This window comes from Chaetura pelagica, unplaced genomic scaffold (genome assembly GCF_000747805.2).
Source record: "Chaetura pelagica isolate M959 unplaced genomic scaffold, ChaPel_1.0 scaffold336, whole genome shotgun sequence".
Lineage (NCBI taxonomy): Eukaryota > Metazoa > Chordata > Aves > Apodiformes > Apodidae > Chaetura > Chaetura pelagica.
The window spans coordinates 1,631,717-1,651,672 of NW_009953652.1; the positions used below are offsets into that span (position 1 = coordinate 1,631,717).

The 19,956-nt window shown below is 36.1% G+C and overlaps 1 protein-coding gene across 1 annotated transcript in view; it reads left to right on the forward strand.

The window, feature by feature from the left end:
• Positions 1–19,956, forward strand: part of MACROD2 (MACRO domain containing 2) — an 895,210-nt gene that overhangs the window by 258,669 nt on the left and 616,585 nt on the right. The window contains exon 4 of the mRNA XM_010000182.1: positions 15,708–15,824. Coding sequence (XP_009998484.1) covers positions 15,708–15,824 — 117 coding nt within the window. The remainder of the gene's footprint in view (positions 1–15,707; positions 15,825–19,956) is intronic.

Below are 19,956 nucleotides of genomic sequence, written 5' to 3' on the forward strand. Positions count from 1 at the left end.
TAAAAACTCTTGCATTCAAATTATGTCTGGTCTGTAAAACATTGCTTAGTGAGATTTCTATTCAAAACAAATATCCTTGTAATATCTGTATCTGTGCTGACATGCACACAAGGCATTAGTAGAGGAGGAACAATATATTGGTGCCTGACAAAAAAAATCCTATTAATTTAAAAATAAATGAATTAGTGACAATTGTAGTTTGGTAGAGAAAACTGCCTTTCACGAGGTCGTGAACATCACTTTCACATTTCTATGACATTTGAGCCAGTAATCAGCTATATACAACTACATTTTGTAGAGTAATAGTTTTGGAAATGTTTTTGTTGGCTTGTTTATGTAAATGCTTTCAATGGGCAAATAGATTTGTTCAGGCAAAACGGTATTTAAACTCCAGGATATTGTGAACTAATTAAAAATCATACTGTGAAGTAGGTCAATAGATCAGGAAGATGGCCTTCTAATTACAAGAGGTAGTTATAAAAAGACCTGCTCTTGTTGTGAAGGAAGAGCAAAATTAAGAAAAATAATCTAGATGTAAGGAAAAGATTTCAGAACCCCAGCCCTCTGCAGAAAGCTGTTACAAGGCAGCCCTTCCTTTTATGAATCATGCTAGGTTATGTATAGAGATTTGAGGCTCACCATTGTCTCTCATTAAGGATCTTTGCACTCCTCCCTCTGCCTGCAGTGCCTGCCCATGTTGTGCATACCTCAATCCTCAGATAACTAATAATGGTCTGGCCTCCACAAAGGGAGGTCGGATGACAGTATTTGGTTCTGGTTTGTATTTGCTGTCAGCTTCGACCTTTCATCCTCCTTAGTACTTTAGCTACACCTATTTTTTGTGGTTCTTGCTATCACCACAAATAGGTGCCTGGCCAAGCTGAGTAAGTGTCATCTTGGGACTGCTTTTGACTGAGCCTTTTGTGCCAATTATTGTTTAGCTTTCGTTCTTCCATCTTAATAATTGAAAAACATTTATTTTCAATAACAAGTAGGTGTTGAGTGTTGTTTTACCCTGGAGCATAAACATAATTAGTAAAAATAATAACAGTAAAAAGATTTTAGGTGGTAGAACAGCTTCTCAACTTTTACTGTAGATTTTCATCACTTCAGAAGGGCAGAAGGCAGATCTGTTTCAACCATGCTTTTGTTCTGGAAAGGAAAGTTGAGCAGAGGGTTGGACTGCATAACCTCCATGGTCCAATCCAGCCTAAATAGTTCTATGCCTCTATGAAAGGATATATGTTGGAAATAAAATACATTAATGCTATAAAAGCTAGTAAATATGTCAATTTATTGGGGTGAAAGGCATCATCTTTCCACAGAACTGTGACAAGCCTGTCTTTACAATGTGATGCTGGTAATACTGAAACGTGAAGTATTTGTGGTGTGGGATTTTAAGTTAACCATAGGTCTTCTGGAGACTGCCTTATAAAATTTTTCACCAACGTATTCACTCATTTTGCTTATTCAGTTTGAAGTGAGGTGTGTATTTCACAAGTACTTAGCTGTGTAAAATTTTATGCATAATATTAAGAAGGCAGGGAGAGCTTGCTTTCTCAATCATCTTCCCGTTAGAAGAAGATAGAACAATGGTGTTACATTATTTGTGTAAGTCACCTCAATGTTCTGAAAGAGGTTCTCCATCATTCTCTCAGTCTTGTTGCTTCCCGACACTTCATCCTTAACATCACCAGTGTGAGCAGAACATATTCGTCATTCCAAGACAAGGCTTGTTTATTCTTGTACCCTAGGGTGACTGCTGAATGTTTTTGTTCTGTCATTGCTCAGTTGTTTGTTTGTGCCTGTTTACAATGAAAAACTTAAGGGATGAATTATCCTATCATGCTGACTTCTGTATGTGGCTGGTGCGAGGTGTGAGTTAGATATTAGTTAGTTGTTACTTGGATCTTTTGAACTTTGATTCATACAGGTAGTTAGGGCTCAGTAACAGGACTGCCACCCTCTTACAGTGCAGACATTTGATTCTCTTGGGTGTGAGAACAGGGGGTTTTCCCCTTTATTCGCAGACAAACTAACTCAAGCATTTCTAAAAATCCTGAGAAATTCAAATACATTTTTCTGAAAACAGTACTTAAAGGGTGCATTTACCTTGTTTATAGTTGGGTCCTAGAATGTGATTTTGAAGGAAATCCCCTGACTCTTCTCACTGCTCTGGTATTTAGCATCATCAAGTATCTTGCAGTGCATGAACTGGGTTTCTTTTAGTTAAAAGTAGACTGGAGGATGTGTCCCAAATGCATTCCACAAAAAAATGACATTCAGTCCATGGTCCTGACAACAACTAGCCCAAAAGAAAAATAAATAAAAACCAAATAAGTCAAACAACACCCCCCCCCGAAGAACCGTGAAATGTGTATGTTGTTTATACTACAGGTTCTCAACTCCAGTTGTTTTGCTCCACAGATGTGCTTTTATTGTTCCTCTGTGTTTGCTACCAAAGTTGTACTCAAGTTTTTATACAAAAATGTGAATGGAGCTTAGCATACCTTTTGTATAGATGGCAGCTTACAATACCACTCCAAGCTTCCTTGCCAAGTTTACTGTAGTTTCTTTTCATAATCCTGTCAGTGAACCTTTAAAAATTTTGAAAGTCGGCAGACAAAGCTATTGTCAAAACTACACTTTCTGACAGTGTGTGGAGTAATATTAAGAAATACATTAAAATGTATTATGCATTTGATACTTTTGTTTTTGCTTGGTTTTGTATGGGTAAAGAGTCTGTTCTATAAATTTTTCTGGAAAGGATGCTGATTTAGAAGTGGAATTTATGCCCTGGATCCATCACTGATACAGTCTTTGGAACTTCAGTATCTTGAGCCAGTGTTACGTGTCCTCTCTATTTATTGTTTGACATATTTGTATGATCAGTTCTTTCTAATGGTATCAGGCTGCATTTTAGATTTGAGCCATGTATGGTTAAAAAAGCCAGTAAATTTAATGAGTCTGGCTTAAAGGTTTCAATGTAACTTTTCAGGAACAGATTAAGTCTGTTGTTTTTATTTCTCTGCAAGCTTTTTAAACTGGAACTTCCCACCTTTTTTGTAGAATGCTAGAAATATACCTTGTTCCCCTCCCACCTCCAACCCACCCTCCCTTTTCTTTTATTGAAAGCTGGAAAGCAAAAGATGGAGACTTAAGGATAATGCCAAATATCATAGGATACATATTGTTCAGCCTTTCTACTTATGATCATATGTGTTTTCTTTAAAAACTATATTTTAATATATTGGACATACGCACATTTGAGTATGTTTACTGCAGCTTTTCTGGGCTAATGTTGAGCTGCTTTTTCCTTTTAAAGTTATGTCTCAGTTCTCTTGTATTATTTTGTTGATACTGCTCAAACTGCGTAGAACTTGAGATGCTTTGGGCACATTGTCGTTCAGAATTACCTCTTAGAAATTCAGTTAAAACGTTATGTATCCCTGGAATATAGCTGTGGAATTGTTGCTATTTACTCGTTAGTTACTGTAGACTGCAGCTCACAGTGTTGGCACTATGGCTTGTTTGTTACATGCGATGATCACTTTATAAATGTCAATAAAATCAAGACAAAAACCTCTAGTACAACTGGAAGTAACAACTCAGTATTTTCCTCATTGGTTTTGGCAGCAAAGTAGTCTTAAAAAGCAGTGTGCAATAAAATAGCAGCCAACTGAGTCCCACACTGTGGCTATAATTACATATTTTTGCTTGCTAATCAGTAGAATTTTTCTGTGTACACTATTATACTTTAATGGTTCTGTTGCAACATCAAATTTACTACAATGTTCTCCTGAAGAAAATGGCACATAATGATTTTCTGTTTACTACAAGAAGATATTAAACTAAATAATACATAATGATGCTGCACAGATTAACCAGCTCTTAAGTCCTTCTGTTCCTTATCTCTCTTTTAATAGTATTTTAGGTCAAACATAAAGTTACTTGGGAGGGAATTACCAGAATTACCGAGCTGGTAAATATAGCAATGAGTGGGATATCTTGTTTCTTACTTGAAAACCATTAGACTGTAATTTTAAGCTGTGCTTAGAACTTTAATTTCCCTTCCCACAACTCATGGAGCATAAGGAGGGTTGCAGCCAGCTCAGATAAGTACTAAGTTCATTAATTACAAGCTTACCTTTCTTGTGGGCCAAAAAAGCTTGTGTGGGACTTGAACAAACAGACTGTTGGGATGCAGCCCTGTGGACGGCTGGTCCCTGTGCAACTTTTGGATTCAGAGTCTTCCATTCTCTCTAAAAGTCACTTGCTATTATCAGGCTTTGTATCCTTCTCTGGTTTTTAAAACTATTTCTGTCCAAAGTGATTACACTGCAGAAAAAAAAAGTACAGTGGGCAATGTGAAGGCATTGTTTTTTCTCATCTAATGCTCTTTCAATTTTTTGTTTTTATTTCTGACCTTAAATAAATAAATAACCAATGCTCAGGAGTTTTTATTCCTTTTCTTCTTACGCGTGGTTACGGAGTTACACAAATTCCACTTGATCATTATGGCAATATCTGACAGTCTTAGGTTAGTATAATGCTTTTCTAATTTACCTTGGAAACAGGATGTTAATGTCAGACACAATCTGCCCAGGAGTAGAAATAGAAGGCAGGTTCTGGTGACAGCAGCTTGCCCCCTTTTACTCCATAGACAGTTAATTATGTGTGAAGGTTGTGCTGATGCCTCTAATATTTTTATAGATTAGTCAGATTCTGCAATGCAATCTGACATATTAATGAGAGTAAATTTTCTTCTGTATTTCTGCTGTATTTTTATTTTCAGTAGGAGTCTGTGTGAGGATATGGTACTGGTTTTATGGAGGCAGTTGTACTTAGCATATGTATATTTTTGCATGCTGTTGGAAAACATCTGATATTTCGACAATGCTGAATGTTGATTATGTCCTAGATCTTTTAAGTTAATTTTTGGCAAGGATTTGTCTTAAATGTGTTGCACATACGATTTATCATAGTTTCTCAACAAAAGGAAAGAACATTTGATACTTTTTATGGGTAATTAGTTTGCAGGCTGGTGTTAAAACACTCACTGAGAGAACCTTGTTTGTACATTGTTTCCTGGTTAATCTTGTGTTTACCTTTTTCTTCCCTTGTATTCATTCCATTTGAATACGTTGTAGTGTGCTCAATTGGATTTACCTATTTCAAGACAATTTAAAAATAATTAATACTGTTAATTATTCTGGCTTGAAACAGCACTCTAAATTGAGAGGATGTTTCTGTGATTGCAGACTGAGAAATATCTCAACCAAATTTTCTCACTTCAGTGGTTCACGGTAAAAGTAAATTAGCACAAGTGAAAATGGTGCAGGAAATAAAAAACACAGCCTCTACTCAGTAAATAATTCCTAGTATTCCTATAGCCTGTTAAGCCTTACTGCAAGTAAGAGAATATCTCCTTGTTGATATTTAGTCTTACTCCTTTTTACATTCCAGCTGCTGCCTTAATTCCAAATTCCTACAATCCCTGTGTTTTTGTAAGTCCTTTTTGAACTATGCCCAGAACAGGACATATTTTGCTTTGGTAACTAACCTTTCTTCTGTTACTTTCTTCATCTTCTGTCTGTTGTAGATAATGCATCACTGAAACCTGCATGAAGATTCAGAGCTGTTGCATGGTCAAGCTGAACACATATGGGTTAGAGGGACAGGGAGGAGGTGACAATAAAAAAATAAAATAAAAATAATTTACTCATAACAATATTTAGAATGTAATATTTGAAATAATAAGTTAAGAATTTTTTTTCTGGCAAACCTGCCCATCTTTATTTTGCAAGATTTTTAAGGGGAGTGGAGTGGTCTGTTTTATGCTCAGTGTCTTCTCCCACGTCTTCTCAGAAGCTTTAATATATTATTTTATTCTAGCAGTGATGTATAGTGTTCAGGTGCTTGGTGCACCCTATAGCTAAAGAGAAACATCACATTCTCCCATGTCTGGTTTCACTGTGTTTAGTTAGAAGTCATATTTTGCTATAGAAGCCTTCAGACCTCAAATCTATGAAGACCTATGTTAGAATGCCTTTGCTTCTGTGTTCTCTGTGAGGAAAAGATCTGGGATTACCTCCCTGGCATTTCAGTGGGGAAAAAGTGGTTAACTGTCAACATTTTTAAAAATTTATTTTCAATATACCTTTAAAACTCTTAGGAATGACATGCCAACAGCCTGTTGGGCTGTGACAATGCACCACAGTTATAAAGCTCCCCTTTACACAGTCATTTTACAATTATTCCTTGGTAGCTTGCTCTGTCTAAATCCTTGACCTGTGCCTGACAACTACTAGCTGATTATAGTGAATAAATTTGTATAATCACTGTGTGATGAACGCTTAATAACTGTACTCCAAATATGTAAATACCTGTTCTGGCTTAATAGAATTCATCTGCCATGACTGGCCCATGCACTTAGTATTTTTGAAACGTTTGCAACTAATGGAGCATGCTATGGCAGTTTCCTGTCTTTTCATGCAGAACCCTAGAATGCTGAAACCTACATAGAAGGAAAAGATATATTACCAAAAAAAACCCCCAAAACCCAACCCCCCTTCCCCCCCATCCACACAAAAAAAACCAACACAAGGAAGAATAGTTATCAAGCAACAGAGAGGAATTCTTGTCTATGTGTGTTGCAAATGGGGGGAAAAAAACAAACAAAACCAAAAAAGTTCCTTAAAGACTTTTCAGTAAAGACTTTTTCTGCTTTCATTCTATTTTTCTAGATGAGCAGCATGCTTTTACTCAGAACAATCTGCAGAATTTATTTCCCTGCTAATGGTGCTCTCCACAGTACACAGAAGACTACATAAAATTGGAAGATGCAAATCCAAAATGCTCACAAAAAAGCCACAAGGAAAAAGCACGTCCAGAGTAATACATAAAAGACATCTCACTCAGGCTTGTGAGTTGCCAGTACTGAAAAACTGAAAGAATATTCTATTGAAACAGTGGTTATTTCATTCTCTGATTTTGCCCTCTTTGAAACATTTTCCTGTGGCCATCACATGAGATAGATTGCTGAGACAGATGGACAGTGAGGCTTACCAGTTTGTCCATTTCTGTGTTCTTCATTTCACTTGCACTCAGCATCATAACATTAGTAAATCACTTTAAAAAATAAAATCTGAATTTCATTGCCCTTTCAGGCATGTTTTTTCATCTTTTTAGATACTTTTGATTTTACTGTTTCGTAGAATGTAATTTCATGTTTCCAAACAGTGGAGGAGGAAAAATAGATTCCCATAGTTCCAGTCTCTAGATGGAGATTGATGTGACAGTAGCAGCCTAATGTCATCAACAGCTTAATAGCCATTGTGGCAAAAGAGAGATTCAGTAAGATTTAAAACCAATAATGTGGATATTTACTGTGAGTTTCTCCAGTGCTTGAGGGGGAAATCAAAAAGGTTCTTGTTTAAAAAAGGAAACAAGTGAGCAGCTGAAGGGAGACTGGCACCTTATTCCAGGTGAAGGTGGGCATCAACTTTTCTGTGTGGAATTAGAAGGAAGTATTAAACGGAGCCTAATTTGCAAAGGGTTGTGAAAGTGGAGGGGAAAAAAAGTTCTGATGTCATCTCCCTAAACATTTATATAATTTAAGTTCAAGGTGGTGCAAAACCCTAAATAGTAGGTTAAAGCTTAACTAACAGAATTTTATATGGAGTGTGAAGAGCATAACTAACCCTCCCAGTTTCCTGCCTTTTCAGAGGAATACAGCTGTATTTTTTTTGACATGGTCCTATTCTTAATCTGTTCCACACACACTCTTTTTTTGGGAGGGACAGGTAGAACATATGAAGAGGCTATGATTATGCAGTTGGGGCTCTCAGAGGTTTTTTTGTGGTAAACAATGTGAGTCCTGTATTAACAGCACATGGAATCCAAGATAAAGTAGGCATCCTGGCACTGAAATACAGGTAAGACTTTTTGCCCTTCCAGTCTGTTCAGTATCCAGCTGAAAATGAAGACCTGTGACAGCCCAGGAGACTGAGGAAAGGAGTTTGGAGTTACCAAACCCATTTCTTCAGGGTGTTACCACATGAAAAAAAAACAACTTGCAGCTTGGGAAGCTGGGAGGGAGCAAGTTGAGATGAACATGAGCTAAGTTTGGTTTAATAGCATACAAGAGTCTGAAATTTCACCAGACCTCAGCTCACCGCTTCTCCTCTCAATAAACAGCAACATGCAGTTTTTCTGCTTGCTGCAGTGAGGTATTTAGCTGTCCCAATTCCATCTGTAGAAGAGTGTGGTGTGTCAGGTGTCTCAACACTAACACAATTAAAAGGAAGCGAATGGTTGTTTCACACATGCCTTAATGTCAGCGTTTTGGACTGGGAAAAACTGGAAAAAACACTATTGGACCTTTTCCTAGTTCTTTTTTTTTTTTTTTCCTGCCAAAAATGTGACATTCAGACAGGTTTATCAGACCCGTGTTTCTCTGAGCCCTTATGCTGCTTGAGTGGGCTGACAAAAGTGTGAATCCTATTGACATTATAACTCTGTCTGCAAAATCAGAATGGAGCACTTGGAGACTAAGAAAGATGGTGTCCTAAGTTTGAGAAAATGAACACTTTCTCAGTTGTTTATGGAAAAAAATTACCAATCATCATCGCTAACACGACAGAAAGACTTTTACTTGGCTTTTAATATATTTTTAATATGAGTTTCTGATATCCCAAGATATTTGACAAAAAAAAAAATCTGCCAAAATTTGTGAGTTTACTATTGTTTTGTGTTTTTGTCAAGTAAAGAATCATTGGTTGTGTGCAATAAATTTAGAACACTTAAAATTTAACAGATCCATGGGTGAGTGAGCTTTATTTTTAATAATTGTTGACTTTGTTATTTCCACATGTCTATTTGCCAGCTAACAGCACAGGCTGATTACGTTGGATCTTTCATCTGCTTTTGTTATGCTTGAATGTAAACTACATCCAGATTAAGGACAGTCTTCTCTGAAAACAACCAGTTGGTTTGGAAATTTATTTTCTTGCACTTTTCACCATAGCAGGCAATAACTGACATGGTTTTAATGCTAAATTTGGAGCTAATAGATATTCTAAAATACCAGGTTTCCTGCCTATCATTTTACAATAAAGCTTACACGTGCTGCTATTGCAAGTAGGTTTGTTCATTACAGTTTGTACTGGAATAATGGTTTTATTACATGTTATTATTAATTTTCATTAAACTCACTCTGCTGTGTGGATTAGCTGTTGGAGCTGGGAGGACCCAGAATTTTAATTCTGGCTTACAGGAGGCCCCTTGTGGAATCTAAAAATGCTGATTCTTAAATATAGATAGGCACCATACAGAGAATATGAATTGACATATTAAGAAATCACTAGCTTAAAAGTCAGGGCTTTAAACTCTCAGTTTTATCTTGATTTAACTCATGTGTAGGCACTAAGAGTTTCTGAAAAGAGGAATATTTAAGGAACGATAAATTTAGATTGTCTGCGATGAAACGTGAACCTAATTCAGTTAAATAGCTGTCTCAAAATGCATAGTTCACCTGTTGTTTTGGTTTTTAAAATGGAGAATGTTAGGGCTAAATCAGATGATGCTTTTAAACTCCTTGAGAACTTGGCTAGAAAGTGCTGTATTAGAGATGCTGAGTATTTAAAATTAATTATGTTGGAGGCCTATAAACCAGTGCATTGATTAAAAATCTTCAGTTCATTAAACTTCCCAATGGCAGAGGCCATCTCCATAATACAAACTGCTGTTTCTAGCAGTGGTGGCTGACTGGCATCTGTGTTGTAATCTTTTTAAGATCTCCACCTTTGTTCATTAGACCAGCAGCTGTTGTCTCTTGCTGGGCAGGATTTATTTCCCCTTGACATCAGTCTCAGAGGTGCAGTTGCAACTTTAGCAGTACTTGGTTCCTGTGAACTTCTAGAGATACTTAACCAGTTGTGCAGAATGAGGTTGCTTTAGGTTTTCTGTTGGGGTTTCTTGTTTTTGTTTTTGCTTGTTTTTTGTTTGTTTTGTTGTTTGTTTGTTTGCTTGGCTTTTTGAAGCATTTCAGTATTTTGTCTTGGGTTTTTGTTGGTTTTTGGTTTTGTTGTTATTTGTTTGCCGTTTGTTTTTTTTATTATTATTATTAATAATAATAATTTGTTCTCTTACGGTATCCACACACATCCTTGAAATGGGCATTTTTGGAAGGTTCACAAGGGCTGAGGGCACGTATGTCGCACGTGCATTGAAGTCTGGGCAAAACAGCTTCCTCTAGTGTATCTTCAGCAATCTATCTGATATAGTGACATTTTTCCGTTTTTATTCACTCCTGACATTTGCCATGTGGAACAACAGTTCTGTTTCATAGATAAATCATGCACAGTTAACTTTCTTAAATAAGGAAATCTGAATTTTCTAGTGAAAATGAGAAATGAAAATCTGGAAGAGCACCAGAGAACAGGAATTACTATGAAAAAAAGAAGAAGAAAAAAGATTATTGAAATATAACATGATAAATCTGCCTATGTTGTTTACATCATAACTCAACTTATCCAGACACACACAAGGTCACTAAAAAAGTTTGTTCCTTATTTTTCCCAGCAGAATCTGTGTTTTTTTGCTGTGTTGTTTGATTACCTTACCCTTTTTTATTACCATCTGCACTGCAAAGCTGGTTTTGCTGAGGTTATTTTTTTTGAAACAGCATCCCATGATACCCTTAATTCTGTGTTTCCTGCACTTTTGCTTCATTTGCAATTTTAAGAAATTTTCAGTAAGAAATAGATTTATTTTATAGAGTACATCAGCGAATTAGCTAGTTTTTACTGGGTAACTTTAACTATTTCTGTGAACAAATATGGTTGATTTTTAATATATTAAACGAGAAAGGATTTAGCCTTTTAGCATCCTTTATTGTGCAATGTAGAAAGATGTTGTCAGAGGTTTTAGTACTCTTGTTTAGCACATTTTTTTTAGTAGACTCTAATTTTGTCTAGGAGTTTTATTTTGAGACTTTATTTTGTCTTTGTCCATAGAGTTGTAGCAATTGCTTTCATTTGTGCAACCAATAGCATTGGCTGCAGTATCTTTGAAAAGGCTTTTTCTTCATTAATGGCTCCCGAGAACAAAATGCTGTCCCTAGTGGCTCCTAAAACTTACAAATGCATGCAGTGAGATTGCTAATATTATTTTTACTGAAAAAAAATGTTGGAGCAGTTCTTTTAATAGCTTTATGCAAGCATGAAGAACTTGAATTGTAGAACTAAATCTCAAGCTCCTTGAGCTGTTCTTCAGTCCTCAAAATACAGTTCCTGTATGCACAACTTCAAAACTAAGAAACTCCTTTCGTATGCTCATCCAGCCAAGGCATGACCAAACAGTAAATATAGAAACCCCATTGGTGTGGGGTCTGTACATGTGACAGTGCCATGAATAACAGTATCACATTTCAAAAGGCAGATTAACCTGCTGAAGTCTTTGCAGTCATCTGGAAGCAAAAATGTTATATGCTTTCCCAAAACATTTAGGAAGATTGCTGGGAGCATTAGGCAGCCTGGCAGCCTGCTTGTTGGGAGGGGAATGCAGAAGAGGAGATCATCCTGTGAATGTTTGCCACCTTGCTGGTGGCGCCAGGCAGGACTCATTTAGTACTAATGCTGTCAAAGATCCTTAGAAACATCATTCATTTTATAAGAATGACACTCATACCAAGAAGCACAGTATCAATAAGGACAGTTAGCAGCCCTGACTTTAGTGAATTCAAGTGTTACCAGTACTTAAAAAAGCTAATTAATCATGCAGATTGAAGGTGGGATTTCTTGTCAGTTACGATTGATAGTTTGGACTGTGGGATTTCCCCTTATCTTTCCTGTAGCTGTGAAATAGCAGGTCACTTGTGTATGTAAATGACCCAAAGTACATATATGATTTTCATAACCTTGGACAGGAAGGCAGCCTGTAGAAAAAAAGGCGTGCTGTGAAGCAGAGTGATAACTTCAAAGCAGAATGACAAATTTTCATTGGTTGCAAAAACCGGTGAATATGCATAATTCCTTATCAGTGTCACATGATGCAAGTCACATTTGACCATAAGTGCTCTGCTTTTTCAGCCAGTTGCACAAAGAAATTCCAGGGAAGGAACAGTGGGATGTGATGTATCGTTTTCCAAATCTGTTTTGAAGAATGCAAATGAACATCTACGTATCAAACTGATGATACAGATAAAGTATCTGAAACATTTCTTCATGATTCTTCACTTTCCTATAAAAGTAATTTGGCAGCATGCCATTATTACCAAGTAAATCTCTTCCTCCTTGCTACACAATGTGTCTTTGGCTATCATTTTCCCCCTCTGAGGTTGTTTGCCAATATCTGTAATTTCTATGAAGTTTCCATGTTAATAATGCTTACTTCTCTGTACGCTGACATTACTCGTCAGTGCATGCTTCCAGAAAACTAAATATCTCACTTGAACATTTTATGCATGCCCATTGCATTTTTTTGTGTTTTTTTTTAATTAATACAGCTGTCACATGTTTTATCAGAGGATGAAGTATCACTTTTAGATGTACTAATCTACCATACCTTTGCCAGTTTTTATTCAGGGTGCTCATATTTGGCAAGATACTGCATTGCTTGGGGTTTTGCTTTAAGAATTTGCAGACTTGTGTTATAGGTTCTTATTGTATTATTTGATTATTACATCTTTATATATATGGAAATGTAGACTATTTTTAGTATGCTTTATTAAGTTATCATATTAAAGGGAAAATGCATACGTAGATCAGAGGTCATCTCACTACACAAGAATTTAATAAAGTATGGTAGAAAGAAAAGGTAATTCAGAAAATTGAAGGTGGTTTGGTGTTTGGGTTTTTGAGGGTTTTTGTTGGTGGTTGTTCCCTCTCCTTGATTCTTCTGTGCTATCAGTCACTGAAGTATATCAAATGCTAATGTCTGTGTTTCCATCTATGCTTGTCTGGAGTATTCAATCATTTCCTTTTATGCCACCTTTGTAAAGGAAGTATGCACATCTACTTGTTTAGTTCTGGCAGATGTCTTCCATTTTTCTTGTCCTGTGTCAAAATTGATTATGATAGAATTGATTTTCCTCCGTTAAGAATTTTATTTTTTTTTTTCCATTGTGTTTAATCTCTCTGGAGACTGCTTTGATGATAAAAGACTGGACGTGGACCCTGTATGGAACCAGCTCCAGGAAATCGGTGATAGACCATCCACATTGTAGCTGTATGTGCTTTAAGAGCATGCTTCTTCCATCATGAGATGGTTTATAGATGGGGACCTGGGACCACCTATATGTTGGCCATGACAGCTGATCTAGCACATGATATGTTAACATATTTGGTACATTAATACATTGCAGATTTAGAAGCAGTGGTAAATCTGTGCTTTTTCTGCCCTGCCAGAGGCAGTGGTTCCTTTTTGTGGGCTCAGTTGTTTGGTCGTGCTCTGAGCTGAACTTGGGTTAAAATGAATGGAGTTTGGGGGAAAAGAAGTTGATTTATGCAGGTGATTTGGTTGAGAGAGTGGCTGAGCAAATCATTGTACAGAAGCTGCTCAAGGGAGAGTGCCTACTTGTTAGGAGCTAACGGGTGGAAATGATTAATTCACTGCCAAAGAGAATAATTGTATGGACTTCAGCCCTTATCCAGTACTCCCTAAGGTGAAGGACTTCTTCCTCTGTAAAGAATCGTGAAGAAAGTTCCAGTCCTAAGCATTAGTGCTGTTTTATGTTAATGTCACAGGAAATAATGTTGATAAAGATTGTGGTGGTGCTGCTTATAAATATATACTTGAGGTTTCGACACATACTGGTTTACTTATCCTGCTTGGTTTGGAAGAGCATTTAGTAATTAAGCTAAAATAATTAAATTGGATATTATGAGTACAGGATAGATTTCAAGCATTCTTTTTTTTCCCCTCCAGGTTACAAAATATTATTCCTGCATTAGTGTTTTGGAGTATGTTTGAGCAGAGATTTTGGGTAATTTAAAAACAAAAGTTCAGCTAAGGTAGAGTAAGAAGACTTGACATTTTGGCAGAGACAGTGCACAATAAACTTATGACTGGTGGCTTGGCATCTGCATTATTTTCAATATCAATATTTTAGAAAATTTCATTGAAAGTGCAACATGTCATGATTCTGTAATTATCTGTCTAGTATAAAGTATTTCAAAATGACATTTTAAAAATCAGTGGTGCCATGTCCAAGATGAGTATAGAGTATTACAAGGAATTGCTTAGCCAACTTTACTGTGTAATCTGAATATTAACTCTGGCATAGGATACCTCAAAAAAGTCAGTTGAGTGTTCAACACTTGGTAGAGGGTGGCTTCATTCAGATAAAGATATCTGGTCCTCCACTTGGGGATACGTGGCTTCAGGGAGATACTTAACACCTTGCCAAACTAGCAATGACCTTAATGCAGAAAGACCAGTTCTGGTTTCCATTCCATCTTCAAAAAACATCCTGGGGGGTGTGGGGATGGGGAGGAGGGAGTTACTGGGTCTCCCTGCATCCTGGTAGGCAGTGAATGGTTGCTGTGTCTGCTGGGTACCCAAACCCTCTGTTTCCCGCAGCTTGCTAAGCTAGCCTGGAGAAAGTAACTCAGATTCTGCTCTGAACAGCACATGCACTTCTCTGGAAAACACATCTCCACTTGTCTTTTCAAACCTTTGGTGATTTAATTGCTTCAAACATGCTGTTGGGAGCTACTGTAACTTTGAACTAGTTGAACCTGAAATAAAATATCGAATGATACACATCCAGAATCTTCCTTTCTTGTCACCCTGAGGATTTGTTTAGCCTTTATACTTAAGATTATTTTACCTTTTTAAAATTCATATTGTAGTTTATGTGATTATTTCTCATCATTGACCTATATCATTGCTGCTGACTTCAGGGCCTTACTGTAGCTAGTAAGTTCATGCATGCAGTATTTCCCTTATTTTCTTGTTGTTTCCTATTTCTTCAACTTTTTTTACCATAATTACAGTAAATTATTTCTTTGATTGCATGTTGAGAGGGCAGAAATGCTGTGCCAGCAGCCTTTTTTTATTCTTTGCTGCTGCTACTATTCTTTTGCTAGCTCCTGAGGGTAATAAGATCTATGCATTCCACTATTTTTGTGCATACTTAGCTGCAATTGCTGCCTTTAGTAATTATTATTTAATTAACTCCAAAGTATTGCATGAAGAATGCAAAATTAAGGAATGTAAAAAAGATCAAAACAGAGGGTTTTTTATATTTCGAATCCATATGTGTTATTTCTTGGAATTTTTCTATAAGATGGTGACATTAAAAGGTCTGCATAATTGTAGAAATATCAGAGGTATGCAATAAAAGAGAGTTTAGCATTTAGCTGGGGATCAAATTTGTTTTCATAATTTGTAGTAGGAATTTCTTAGAAGCTTGAATAAGACCCTTTTCTAACATTGAACTTTTAATTCCACTTTACCTTTTCTAGGTGTTTTCAGTTAGCAGAAGTTTACAAAATACTATTTTTAGATAAACTCATAGTGTAACTCAAGCAGATAAAAATACCTGTATTTGGGTATCTACTTATAGATCAGTAGGTCTGTGCTGTGAATGTAAAAATGAGCAGTAAATGAGATGGTACATTTGTGTGAAGGAAAACTTATTGTGGCTTTTATGTTATTTATTGGCTTTTAATAAATAAAAGTTTCTGGGCTTGCTGTTTTAGTGGATGGCTGCATACACAGAGCTGCTGGGCCCTGCTTAGTTGCTGAATGTCGCAACCTGAGTGGCTGTGAGACTGGACAAGCAAAAATTACATGTGGATATGAACTACCAGCAAAATGTAAGTCAGCCCTTTCTCAGGGTTTTCCTTTTGTTCTAAGCACGTGGAGCAGGTATGCATTCTTTGTTTCCCTGAAGTCTAATTCAACAAGGTATTAATTTTACAAAATTAGCAGTGGGACTTAAAAAAGCGTGTTCTGTAATGCTGTCTTCCCCTCAAAGCAGTTCAGGCTTTTCTAAATGATAATTTCACCTATGTTATCTGATGAAAACTTACATCTCTCTATAATACAATGCATCTTTCATGTTTATTTTTTTGCAAGCTGAAACACATCCTTTCATATGCATAATAAAGGATTGGAAATGTGTTATGAAGTATAAACAAAATATACATTATCATATTTAAGATCCAAGGAGACAATTTTTGGAAATGTTGCATATTTCATATTCTTCACACAGATTCCTTGATTGTGAATACTCTGAGAACTGAGGAGATCAAAGTGATGTATTGTGTTTTCAGCTGCTACATAGAGGCTGATTGGCAATTACTGTGAAGGCTTCTGTCACACTTCGGATTTTGACAGAGTGCAGCTCAGAGCTGGAATGTTTTTGCTCTTTGAAAGTAGAATTGTCAAAATTCTCTTCCTATTAAAAATAGGAAGGTGGCTATTTGACCTTGTTGAGTAGATGCTGATCATCTTGGAAAAAAACCTAGCATATTGACAACAACTTGGTTGGCCAGTCTATTATGTAAGAATAAAATTTAGGAAATCTCTGCAAGTTAGGATCTTGCAGTATAGTGTATTAAGGTGTGATGATACAAGTACCAAAAAAACCATTACAAACAGCATATAACTAGAATTCAAACTCTTATTTTTTTATATTCAGTCAGCACAAGGAAGATAGTTAATTAAAAAAATATGTAGATCTGCTCTCTTAATTTGTTATACACTTTTTCATATAAAAGCAAACGCTTTCCTCAGTAGAAGGTATTTTCTTAGTTTCCTGTGGCCCTTGGAGGCTTTTTCCCAGTCATTTATTGGCACTTTCTATGATGATGAGAGCTGTGAGTTATTTCCTTGACAGTGCTAATTGCTATATACTGTAAAACTTTAAAACTATATTCTATACATAGTTTTACCACACCTTGGTGATGATTTACAAAAGATTAATTTGACTAGAGGTAAGGGAAATTGTTGAGGAAGATTCAATATGGTAGTTATATTGGGTTTGTATATGACCAAGGTCTTCACCAGATTGCTGTAGAATGGATTGGATTGTTAGATAACACAGTGTAATTTATGGGGATTTTTTGATGTTTAATGCTTCATCTTTAAAAAAAGCATCATGGGAAGGACAGAAAAGCTGCTCATCCATAGCTGCATAATTCCTATCATGTGTTTTAATGAGAGAAATTAAATGCAAGGTGTCAAAGCAAAGAGCACTGGACTGTGTTAGAAAGAGAAAGGGTCACGTCTGTGATGTGGCCTCCTTTTAAATTTTGTAGCAGTTTAGTTGGTCTTTCCCAAGTAAGGCTTGTAGGACAGGATTCTGTTTGAAGATAATAGGAATTTTTTTTGTTGTGTTCCTTATAATAAGCAAAATAATGAGAAAACCCACTATCACTTGCAGTAGAAATAAAGTCTGTAACCAGACACGGAGAAAATTCGATATTCTGCTTAATCAATACTCTTAGAAATGGAAATAGCATCAAAGACATGTCTATTGGTATTTGATCATGCATCAACATGAGATGGGAAAAGATACATTAACTGACAAACAGGCACAGGGGGAGAAACCTACAGTTCACATGTGGAGGCTGAGAATTAGATACTCTTGATTTCCTAGATTTTTTCCTTAAAACTAATTTCTATTCTCTTTGGAAGCTTTTGGTTGTCGGCTCATTAAATTATTATACCTTTTACACCATCAGTCTGCCAGTGATCAAACAATCAAGACTCCATTTTCATATTTTAAAGAGCTATAGATCCACTGGATAGCTTTTGGCTCTCAGTGTTACTTTGTCATAGTAGTATGACAGTTTAAGTGTGATGAGAGCAGGAACCTGAGAGGAGGTCTGGACTTCCCCATCCAGATGTGCTGTGATGCAGTTTTGTGTGGCAGCAGTTTGTTGAAGGTTCTAGGTGAATGGATAATTGCCAGCTTTCATAATGAGTTTGCTTTTCACTTATCCATTTGTATATAGGAGACCAGCTATAATAATCCATTAGCAGTTTGAGTGGTGCAGTGATTATTTTGTTGTCTCTGCTCTTCTCGTGATTGTAGTTGCATGAATAATGGTAGTGTAATTTCCTAGCATGGTGAATTGTAATTTTTTATTTTGTTGTTGTTGTTATTTAACAGAATTGTAAAATGTTGGCATTCTGTTTCCTAACCCTGAGATTTCCTCATCTCTATTTCTTGATCTTGAAATGCTTTACTTGAAAGTAGTTTTCCAAAATCAGAAAAGCTGCTTTGGGACAGGGCAGCCTGCGTGTGTGCTGTATGATGTGGGACTTGGGCTTAAGCTGAGGACTTCATGTTAAAGGACTTAGTATTTAAAGATCATGCAGTATTTGTTTTATAGAAAACTTGAAGGAAGTGGGGATTAAATTTAGCATTTTAAGGGAAAATATGCTTTGTTAGGAAGCTGGTACTTGGTAAATAAAAAACACTTCAGCAATCTTCTTTCTCATGTACTGTATTTTTATTGAGTGCTTGATTGTATTTACTTAGGTCTAATAGAACAAGTTCTATAAGAACAGGTCTAATAAACAAGTTTATTCACAAACAAAAAATAATGTCTGACTAAAAAATGCAAATATTTAGGGTATAGACTATTTTTCTGTGATTTTTTCGTGTTGCATCTGAGTCAGAGATCAATTTGTGAAATACACAAGTAACAGTAAATGTTCAAGGAGAGAATACATAAAATAGTTGACTTTTTTCCTCATCTTTTGTATCCTGATAGTGTGAACAGGCAAAGATTAACATATCTATAGCCTAGAGATGTTGCTTTATGCCCTTAGATGCGTATTTTTTAATACAAAAAAATAATCTGTATGAAAATAGAAGAAGTGAAATCAAATTGAGTTTTCTAATTGCCAGTTAATGTAACAGTAAGTTTTACAGAAGTGAGTGTAATCAACATCTGTCTTCTGTGTTGTAAAAGCCTACACAAAGAGCCACCCAAATGCCAACCAAATTATTTGCTGAATACATAATTTGGTTGATGTAATTGTTTTTTCAAACACCTATGCAGGCACACAAGTTTTCCTAGCACTTTAGAGGACTGAAAAAGGCAGTGCTTTTTGCTTCGAGACGTTTGCCTTTATTGCTCTCCTAGACCCATCATCAGTTACTTAACTTTGTGGTTCATATTCTCTATTTTAAATAAAAGTTCATTCTCAATATTGTACAACTGGTCTTCAGACACTGAGCAGTACTTTGATACAGTCATGCTCTAACTAACAGATGATCAGTATCTGTTTAAAGCTCTACAAATGCTTGTTTTCTTTCTCATTTGATTAATAGTCTCAGTTGCCTCTACTGGCAGATAATGGTCTGAATGTGAATTGGTCTTATGGGTGGAACCAAGGGTCCATAATAGTCTCATGGTTTGTTCTCTGCTTGCAGAGGTTCACTATTAAAAAAAGATCCTGTTAGAGCACTTTCAAAAATACAGTTCTGTTCTGCAAGATATTTAACAGGCTTAAAACTGATTGAAGACATGGTGATCAGATCCAACACAGGTAATTGGTACCCCAACCTTAGTGGGAAAGGACTCTCAAAGTAACTTTTTTCTATTGTTGTTATGTCTAGTAATAATTTCTTTCTTTTTCTTTTTGAAAAATATTTCTTAATAAAACCCCTAAACCTGGGAAAATAAAATTTTACATCCTCTCATATAAGATAGAGCCAACCACTGATAAACTAAATCTGACAGGTGGACTGACGCTGACTTTCAGTGGAGGTACCATTCTGGAAAGGCTAGACAGTTTCTAATATGTTGGTTTATGTTGTTAATAAAGCTGTAATATTTAGATTAAAGTTTTCTGTTTCCTTGATATTTTTAGTATTTAAGTGCTGTCTTTTAGGAAATACCATACTGCTATAGAATAATCTTCTGGTCCAAAGTCACTGTGTGGATCAATCTGGAATAATAACGTCAATGTGCTCTCAAAGATTCCTGC